The following is a 10,430-nucleotide window of genomic DNA, read 5'->3' on the forward strand; positions in this document are numbered from 1 at the left end:
AAGAGCCCAGGGCGGAGAGGAGACCCAGCAGCCTTCTCCCCTCTGACTGGAACGCAAGTCCTGCTGGAATTCAGCCAGAGAGCTGGCATTAGAACCGAGGGCCTCCAGTACCCCATGGGCTTTGGTGGCAGGAAGCCCATCCTCCCCCTACATCCCTCATTGCCCTCCTCTTCTCATAGCCCAAACACCCTAGCTCTGACTGGCAACTCTCCCCTCTTCCTGGGTCCCTGAGGAAATGGATCTAATCAGTAGTACCAAACTGTTCCTTCTCTTTAGAGGGTCCTAGTGCCACCCTCCACCCTAGGCAGCAAAGCCAGTACCCTACTGCCTCCCCCACACTCCCCCAAAAGAGAAACACAGTGGCCAGAGGTTGTAAAATGTATATTAAATTTCATGTGAATACACAGTGGGGAAGCCATCCTCGCAGAGCTAAGAGTTCCAACCCAACAATAATGGCAATGAGCCACCCCAGTCTACTTTTCAACCATCCATCTAAGACAGTGGTGGCTGGCTATTGCCTCTGGATTGAGATTTCCTCCTCTTTGCTGGTGGAGGCCGGCTGGGACTGTGGGAGTACGAGGTGGAACGCTTGGGGGTGCCATTCTGTTTCTGGAAGGCAGCTTTCTTGAAAGGCAGCTCTGGCAAATGCTGCTTTACCTTTTCAGCCCCTTTGGCTTTCCAAAGGGGCTGACCCTGGTCCTCAGGCTTGGGGGTGGTGGGCTGGATCTTGGAGAAGGATAGCGCAGCAGGCGTTCCTGAGTCTGTGCCCTTGGGAGGGGCATTTTGTTTCAGAAAGACAACTTTCTTGGGAGACTGCAGTTTAGGTAATCGTTGCTTTAGCGTCCCAGTCACCTTTGGTTCCCTGACGACTTCAGCTTTTTCAGCTAGTTGATTGCTATCCTGGACCTTGAAGGATGCTTGAGCCTTTGTGACAGAAGGCACCGTGGACAATTCTGAGTCTGTCCTTTTGGAGATGCCATTCTGCTTCTGGAAGGAGGCCTTCTTGAGATGTTTTTGTTTCTGCAACTTCTGCTTTGCCTTCCCAGCCCCTTTGGCTTTCTTGGTTGGCTGGCTGCTGTTCTCAGGCTTGGGAGCGACCTGACCCTTCAGGTCAGGTAAATCTGGGTTTGTAGGGGTGACTGTTGCAGAATCTCCTGGAGTTAAAATTAAACAGATGGTATGAAAAAATGGGCCTTATCACTAAACGGTCTTCCTCATTAGTGGAGACAAGCAGAGGTATTAAAATATAGGAACTTCCTGGTTATTGCCTCTTGACCAAGTATCCTACGTAATTAGGACAGCACCTAAGAGCAGATCACCTAGATTCCTATCACTTAGTATCACCTGGCCTTTATTCAAGTCCTATTTGAACAGACCAACCTTGCATTAAGAGAAGGGATCATTACTCACCCTCAGGCAAAAAGGTGTCAAAAGGAAGCTACGCCCCCTTGAGGACAGCGGGTAACAAGACACTAACCAGGGAGGTGACTAAATCTAAAGCACAGACTGAGCTTTATTTGCTTTTTTAATCAAGGAAGGCAATTTTTTTTTTCCACATGAAATTTGATGAGATGCAGAAAAATAAGAAGGCACACCCACAGCAACTGGAAACAAACTAATAAGACATAAATGAGTACTGACATACTAAATATGTACTTTTGAATTACAGCAAATTTTGCTATTATTTCTTAAGATTTTTATTCTCTGTTTACATTCAGATGTGACTTTTGTAAAGAGCATTATTTAATATGAAAAAAAAATCAACTCAATAAATCATGCAGTTTGTATTCAGAAGCTCTCCCCTCCCTCCTCCAACTAAACCCAGGGTTATATATCCCAGCATGCAGAGCTCTTAAGCCTGTTTCAAAAAACCCCACCCTTCCCCTGGAGATCCGGGCCAAACTCCTCAAGATGGCTGAGAAAATGATCTGCAATTAGTGTGAAGGGCTCTGAGGACTGCTGAGAGCTCCGAGGAGCCCTATGCCAACCCGGTGCAAAGAATGCTGGCCCAGCAGAGGACACCACCACTAAATCAACACTGGGCCACGAAGGAAAAGAAACCACAGCCCTCATTTGGAACGTATTTTATGCTGAACAACTGCAGCCACTTGGCAGGACAAAAGGCCCCTATCCATTGTGAACACTTTAATATACGCCAATGGGGTCCCAGGGCTCAGGGACAATTGTAACTGGGATGAAAGGGATCTTTCATCCAAGCATACAAAGGTAGTGATGAAAGGTGGAAAGATCACTTACCTGTCTGGGACTGGGGGATAGAATTGGAGAACTTCTTGAACTTGGCAATAAAGAAACCATCCATATTGTGGGTATGAGGATAGAAGCGGCGGGTGGAACGCAGAGTGGGGTGGAAACGCCTTTCTCGAAAACGGGTAAAACCTTCCTGGCCGAAGTCTAGACCCGTGGGCACCAGGCGCACATTCCTCTTTTTCAGAGCGTAGTCTACCACCCACTCATTCTCTTCCACCTGGATATGGCGGGGAGAGACACAGATGGAAAGAAGGGAACCACAGCCAGAGCTGAAGGGAGCTCTAACGGGCAGACAGCCTCCAGCCCTGCCCTCCCACAGCAGAGGCCTCACCATGATAGAACAGGTGCAGTAGACGAGGTAGCCTCCTGTCTTGGAGGTGGCATTGACAGAGTCAATAGCACTCAGGAGTAACTCCTTCTGAAGGTGAGCGCAGCGCTGGATGTCCTTCTCATCCTGTGCGAAGGAGAGACCCAGGGGTTTCAGAAATTCAAAAGGCACCCTCAGGAGGAGAGGGATGAACTACTGACTGCTCACAGCGCTCCTCTACCTCACACTCTTGCTCTGCAAGGCTAGTCCCACTGCCTGACTCCTCACCTTGTTAGTCTTCACAGCTGGGTCCTTGGAGATGACCCCAGTGCCACTGCAGGGGGCATCCAGTAGTACTCGGTCAAAGCCCCCCACCACCTGGGGAAAAGTGTAGGTTAATCAGATGTTTTCTGCAACCTGCACAGCATCATTCATTTCCCAGAGGCAGGTAAAGTGAAAAAGTCACAGGAAGGAAACACAGAGGGGCAGTCCCAAATCCCACCTTAGGGAACTGGCGCCCATCGTAGTGGCTGATGATGGTGTTGGTGACTCCCAACCGATGCAGGTTGCCCACCACGCTCTTGAGCCGCTCAGCATTGGCATCATTGGCAAGGATCACACCTGTGTTCTTCATCAGCTGGGCTGCAGGGAGGAAGGGAGGGCCACAGTACTGACCAGTCAGCTCGTCTGCCTCCACACTTGCTACCCACCCTCCAGCCCAGGAGTCCATAGGTGAAGTCTGATCACTTCAAAGCAAAACTTCACTTCCAATAAGCCCCACTCCTCACTGCCTACTACACACGTCTACACAGATCGCACTGGCCCCCCAGTGATAAGCAAGCCTGCTGATGTGCTTTTACCATTTTTAGTGAGCTTCTTTCTTTCTTTCCGTAGACTAAATTACTTCTTTTAAGCAACAATAGCTTAATAAAATGGTTATGATTACTTATCACGTGCTGAGCACTACACCCAAAAAACCCAAAACCCATTGCCCTTGAGTCAATTCCGACTCACAGCGACCTTATAAGTCAGAGTACAACTACCTCACAGTGTTTCCAAGGAGCGGCTGGTGGATTCGAACTGACCTTTTGGTTAGTAGCCATACCTACCGCTGCACCACCAGGGCTCGGAGCACTACGCCAAGGACTTTTAAATGTATTACTTCAATCCTCACAACCCAAACAATTACTACCCCATTTTACAGATGACAAAAGAGGATCAGGGGCTTGCCCAAGGTTATATGGGTAAAAAGTGGCACACGTGGGATCTGAACCCAGTAGATTCCAAAGCACGTGCTCCTCACCACTTCACTAGCTGCACCAACCCCTCCACTCTCAAAAGCGGTGAGCCAGATGAACCCCCACCCCCACCTGCCCTTCTCATACCTATGTAGCTGGTCTTCCCTCCAGGAGCACAACACATGTCCAGGATCCGCTCATGTTCCTGGGGTGCCAAGGCCATGACAGGCAGCATGCTGGAGGCTCCCTGCAGCATGTAGTGCCCAGCCAGGTACTCGGGAGTAGCACCTGTGGAGGAGGCCCCACCTGTGACATGCTGGGACAGGGGCCAGGGCAGGAGGGCTAATGAACAGGGGACTTACCAATGGGCACCGAAGAATCATATACCACTAGTCCAGTCTTTGACCACTTGCCCAGGGGATCCAGGTTAACCCCACGATTGATTAGAGCCTGAAGATTAGGAAGATAAAGAATTTAAAACCTCATAGGCTGCTATGCCCAGAAAGACACATGAAAACATGCTCCTACTAGCAGGTCTGAGACACCACAACTCTTGGAGACCTTACTCAGAACACAATCATTCCAGACTCACCCAGTTTCTCTCCGTCCCATCCCATCCCATGGTGTACTTTTTCTTAACTTCAGACTCCTAACTTGAAGTCTTAACCCTACCACAATGAGCAGACTATCAGCTCCTACCTTTTATTTCCTGGAAATGGCCTCTGATTTTACAATAAGCTCAGTACCCTAACCATCCTAAAATTTAATGTTATTGGTTAAGGAATATTGAAGATAATCATTGGGTAATCTTCACACCAGGAGATACACTAACACATGACCACACTACTGGCTTTACACCAGAGGTCTTTAACCTTGGTCCCTGAACCCTGTGAAATAATTAGGTTAAAATATCGTTTATGAATATGGGTATTTTTCTGGGGGCAGGAATACATAGCTTTCACCAGTTTCTCAATGATTTAGAAGGCAGACAACTCCCTCCAGTTTCCTTCTGAGGCTGCATTACCCTGATCTCAACCCAGTCACAAGCAACAGAGAGTTTGGAGGGATGGGGTTACCCGTGCCACAGAGGACCTAAGCCATGAGCCTGTAAGACAGACAGACCCAGCATGACACCAGGCCACTCTGGCTTTGCCTCCTGTGATCATGCTTTACCAAGAAATGCTTAGGTACTAAGACCCCATCTAGTCAGGGTGGGGCAGGGGAATCCAAGCCTCAAAACCCAGCCCTCACCTGAGCAAGGTCCCGGCGCCGGGTTTTCAAGGTATTGGCTCGGAGGGTGATGGGCCGAGGCACTTCATTAGCTTCTAAGAACTCTACCAACTGGGGAAACATGATGGCAGGTTGGCCAAGAAACAGTCAGAACAGAAGACAGCAAGGGCCCAGCTGCCTTCCTTACACAGTGTAAGAAGAGACATGAGAAAAGAAATGCAGAAAAGGAGTTAGAATGGCAATCCAGTACCTCAGACAGAGGGAAGAGATCCATGAGCTTGCCAAGCAGGAAGTCTCCATAGGAGTAGTAAGTGGCCAGATCCTTCTGAAGCCGGTTCACATATTCAGAACGAGACCGACCTTCCTGCCGCTGAGTGCTAAAATCCCGCAGCACTGCCACTATATCCTGGATCCGCTTGTGAACTCGTTGAAGGTCTGGAGCCTGGGCACGTAGGCCTGCTAAGGAACTGTTTCATACTGCTCTAGGGCCTGGAAATCCCCATCCAAAGCACCTTCTCCCTACCCTTCACCCTGCAGTGGAAGGATATCCTGCTCCATGTCCCCAGCAGGGGGCAGCACAAAAAGGTCCTCCTCATCCACGTTGATTTGTAGGCTCCCGTCCACTTCATCATTTTTTGTGGGGCCTGACTCAGAAGACACTTTCTCCTTTTCCTCTTCTTCATCAGTTTCCTCCTCACTCCACTGGCCCCTAGAAACAGGTCCAGAAACAGACGATTCACAGATCAAAACAGACCCCTCCTCTATCCTCACAGCTTCCCGCATCCCAGCTACTGCTCATTTTCTACCCTAAGTTTACAAAACTCACCCCACATCAGCTTCCTGGGCCTTCTGCTTCCGAGCAGCCCTTTCAATGGGCAGCAACTGAAAAGAGACAAAAACCACTGGCCATCAAGTCAATACCAACTCAGGGAGACCTCATGTGTGTCAGAGTAGAACTGGGCTCCATAGGGTTTCCAGTGGCTGAATTTTTCAGAAGTAGATCGCTAGGCCTTTCTTCTGAGGTGTCTCTGGGTAGATAAGAACCACTAACCTGGTTAGCAGCTGAGTGCATTAACCTTTTGCACCACCCAGGGATGCCAAAAAGAGACTAGGAGTATCCCATGGAGTACTTTTTACCCCTGTATTTTATTATTTTCTAGATACAAATGTAACACTTGCTCTCAAAAGAAAATAAGGATGCTGAAAGAAATGAAAATAAAACTGACACAATGTTGAAACTAAGTGACGGGGACTGGAGGAGTTCATTATACTGTTCTTCTCCCCTATGCATTTTCCTTTCCAATTACAAAAAGCTTAAATCCTAAACACGCATCTATTTGTATGCAGGGACGATAAAAATCGTCCTTTGGTATCCACTTTATTGTATTTTCTTCTAGACTTAGGCTATATATTTTCCACATGATTAAAATCACAAGTTTGTTTCCTGCCTTTTTTTTTTTTTGGATTCACAGATCATAACAATTTTCATGAACATAATAAAATGGCCAAATGTTAATTCACAATATGCACGAACCATAACTTACTTAAGTATATTGAGTATTATGGAAGTTTTCTGATTTTTTGGCACTATCATCCATATCATGCCTACAAAACTGATAGGAGTAACTCTGTAGACAGAGGAGGTTGTGGAAGAGGAGTGTAAATACGGGCTTTCTCTTCTAGGAACTACATATTGTTTGAATTTCTCTAATAATACACCCATGTACTAACTGTATAATAAATAACTTCTTGCACCTCAGTAAATAAAACTTTCGTCCACATTTTGGATTATCTTCGTAAACAGGGAATTACTAGACCAAAAGGAAGAAACTGTTCTTAGATACAAAATACTTCATAAAAAATACGTATGCACTTCCATTCCCATCAGGGAGGCCTCCAAGCATCTACCTTACCACATCCTCACTGGCACTACTGAATTCTATAGCTGAGAGAGAACATGAGGCAGTTGAAAAACAGTGATGGAGCAATAAATCCCTTTTCTCTAGTTAGGCTTATCTTTGTCACTGAGGCATAGTCTCAAGAATCCAGACAAAAACTAAAAGGCAAGGATCTATTTCTGAATACCCACTCAATCTTACCTCTTCATCTTCGTTCTCATCTCCCTCCTCTGAGTCAGAGTCGGCTCCATAGTCATCCACCATATCAGCATCACTGTCCTCAGAGCCCCAGAGATCCCCCTCGTTCACCACACCATCTTCAGAGTCTTCCTCAGTCTCTTCTTCATCACAGCTATGGGGTGGTGCTGGGCGCTTCCTGCTTTTAGCAGCATTATATAAAGACAGGGCTCCCTTCTTACCAGATGTCTGGGCAGCTCCTACAGAGATAATATCTAAGACTCTGAAGAATCCTGGACTGATGGCAGCCACACATCCCTGGAACCTGCACTTTTTACTCTTAAAAAATGTCTTCTGGTTGTTCTTTTCACCTCAAACATCAGCAATTCCTTCCCTACCCTGGACCCAGAGAACTCAAGTAGCACCCAGCTATTTTCACTGACCTTTTGGTAGCTTTCCAGGCAATGGTTTAGCACCAGGAGACTTCTTTGATTTAGGGGCTTCAGCAGAGCCCAACCTCCTCTTGGCTGCCCTGAAAAGATGTAAGGGGTGAGGAAATGAGAACGTATCTCCAGGCTCTGCCATTTCCCATCATGCTCAGAAGCAGTGAGAATCCCAAATGAGCCCTCTCCAAGAACCTACATCATGTGGCTCAAGACAAGCAGTATGAATTTAATCTATGTCAAGTTGGACACCTACACTCACCTCTTTCTAGCCCGACTAGACAGCCTCTTGGAATTTTCATCACCATCTGTTTTAAAAAAAAAAAGGAGCAGCAGAATGGGTTACAGGAGAAATGAAAAAGAAAAATGGATGAGGAAGTAAGGTGGGAAAACAATAGTACACCACTTAAAAGGAATAGATTATAACTCACTCCACAGTACTTTGCCGGGAACTGGATAAAAGATGCAAAGGAGATGAAGAACTCAACTGATGGTTCATCAACCAAATCCAAACTTGGTCCCCCCCTAAATTTCACATTCCAATAGCATCAACATTCTGATAACAACTCAGATTCAAAGCATCTTTTCTTCTGCCTTTTCCTTTACTCAATTTAATCAGTTACCAACTGCCCTAGATTTTACTTTCACAATTGACGTTTTTCAAACATTCTCCAGCAAATAAAAAGTTCAATCTCAGATCTATCATTTAATAACTCTATGCAAGTTATTCAGCCTCTCAGTTTTTCTTTCCTCAACTGTAAATCACGACCACCATGCCTCCCTCACAGGGCTCTAAGATGATGTGATGTGTCTCAAGGGTTCAGTACAGTGCCTGGCAATTGCTAATACCTCAATAAACCACGTTTCATCCAAAGCCCAATAAAAACTACCTCTCCAGTCCTCCCTCTCACCAGTCTGCCACACTGCGGTCAAAGAGACTACACACCACTGTGAGAAACAGATAGAGATATTTTTCCATCTCCATCCCTTCCACAATGCAGCTGTGACTGGCCTGTCCCTTTCTCAACTTCCACTTGCCAAAATGCTTCTCTGCTTTTTCAAAACCTATCTCTCTAACAAAATCTTTTTTCTCTTAACTTCGTGCCCTGCCCCCGTCCTCTGAAATTCCACAAGATTAAACTGCAACTCCTGTTGCATAGGTCCTTCTGTCCCTGTCCCATCTTTCCTAAGTTCTAAACTTAGATAACACCGACAGTGTTTCATTCATTCGTATTTCCTAATTCACACAGAGAACGTTCCACTGGAGCCTCTGAAAACAGAGACTTAAAAAGAAGGGGAGCGTTATGATGCAGATGAAAAAATGGCTCAAAACCTGGGGGGCCGGGAACCCACGACTGACCCTTACCTGCAGGTAAGAATCTGGCGAGCTCTGTCTCGGCACCCTTCTGTTTGCGGGCTTTTCGGCCTGGCCCACGTTTTTCTTTCTTCGTAGGATCCAACTTACGCCCCATGGTACTGAGAAAAAGAAAAATCGAAGAAGGTACAGTCGCATGTGTTGGAAGAAGAAGCGCAGAACGCAGACTTACTAAATGTATTAAAGTGGGACAGTGCACCGCCTCGACCAGAACCTCGGCTCAGCAGCCGCGACAGCCCTACGAGGCCCGACCAATACCCGCCCTGAGACCCGGGTCCTAACACCCCACGCCATTTGTACTGACTCCCCTCCTTATGCCCCAAGCCTGGTCGATGCAGTCGCCCTTCTTTCCTCCAGACCCACCCGAAGCCTTCGCTCACCCGAAAGCGGGCTCAAGCCGGAGACAGCCCCTCGGTAGCAGGCGCAGCACTCCACGTGCACTCCGGTGCTAAAAATCGGACCAACACTCCACGGAAACGCTTCACGCAGGCGCAGAGCGAGCTCGCCTCACGCCCCGCCTTTTCCGGTTGCCTTCTCTCCGCCCATGGACGCAGAACGTACGTTCACCGTGAGAACGGGAAGCGGGCGGGCCGCGGCGTTGAGGGGGGAGAAGTTGGAAGGTGACGGTAGTGCTCAGACCCGCCGAGAATAAATACTGACCGAACCATTCTCACTTCCCCCGTCTCTCTCTCTCGGCGTTGGCTTTTTGCCTCACGCAAATTTAAAGTCGAGAAAAGCTGGTGCCTGTAAGCCTCTTCCCCCTCTCCTCTAACTGGGGCGTAACAGCGGGAACATTTTCTTGGCGTCCAAGCACACTACGTCCAGTCTATAGATCATGGAACCCTCATGTTACTTACTTCCTGCCCCCAATTCTTTGATTAGCTAACCCACTTTTTTGTTACTCCATAGGCCGCCGCTTGGCCTCACTCGGATAACGTTCCCCTCTGCCTACGTTCACTTTTGGAGGGCAGTAGGGCGACATCTTCCATCTTGGTTCCACACAAGTTAACCACAAAAATCTACTTTCGTCTTCCTTCAAATACACACCAATGTAGCGCTTATTCGGTGTCCAAAACTGTTCCAAACACTTCACTTTCACAAAACTGAGAAAGAATCCTTATACATGTTGGAAGAAAGGCCTGGACATCTTCCAAAAGATCACAGCCATTAAAAATCCCATGGAGAGGCAATTCTACCCTGAAACACATGGGGTCGCCATGAGTCAGAACGGACTGGGCAAATGGTTTTTGGTTTTATATTACACATGAGAAATCTGCAGCCCAGAGAAGTTGAGCAACTCTCTCAAGGTCACAGCACTATTAAATGGTGGTGCAGGGTATGAACCCAGACAGTTTTGGAGCCTCATTTCACACTGGGCACCTCCGGCATACACAGACATAACATGGCTCTTTCATGGAACATCACAACACGGGGTAGCTCCTAGTTTTCAATTACATTTCCCAGGGCTCCTGTCATACACACTTATCCACCTGC

At 47.4% G+C, this 10,430-nt stretch overlaps 1 protein-coding gene across 2 annotated transcripts; it reads right to left on the minus strand.

Annotated features, from left to right (window-relative positions):
• Window positions 1-232: 232 nt before the first annotated feature.
• On the minus strand, window positions 233-10,414 carry NOP2 (NOP2 nucleolar protein). Of its 2 annotated transcripts, none has more exons than XM_004387210.3 (16): window positions 9,984-10,414; window positions 8,928-9,037; window positions 7,824-7,869; window positions 7,562-7,650; window positions 7,143-7,378; window positions 5,870-5,925; window positions 5,592-5,752; window positions 5,294-5,493; window positions 5,065-5,154; window positions 4,176-4,263; window positions 3,961-4,101; window positions 3,078-3,217; window positions 2,864-2,953; window positions 2,600-2,722; window positions 2,257-2,485; window positions 233-1,154 (listed from the first exon to the last, which is right to left on the minus strand). In XM_004387210.3, exons 2-16 carry the CDS (start codon window positions 9,031-9,033, stop codon window positions 493-495), a joined length of 2,457 nt encoding a protein of 818 aa, XP_004387267.2. In that variant the 5' UTR covers window positions 9,034-9,037; window positions 9,984-10,414; the 3' UTR covers window positions 233-492. The 2 variants fall into 2 exon arrangements, with proteins under 2 accessions (XP_004387267.2, XP_023597266.1); XM_023741498.1 differs by lacking the exon at window positions 9,984-10,414 and adding an exon at window positions 9,317-9,578.
• Window positions 10,415-10,430: the final 16 nt, after the last annotated feature.

Source organism: Trichechus manatus, unplaced genomic scaffold (genome assembly GCF_000243295.1).
Source record: "Trichechus manatus latirostris isolate Lorelei unplaced genomic scaffold, TriManLat1.0 scaffold00182, whole genome shotgun sequence".
Classification (NCBI taxonomy): Eukaryota; Metazoa; Chordata; class Mammalia; order Sirenia; family Trichechidae; genus Trichechus; species Trichechus manatus.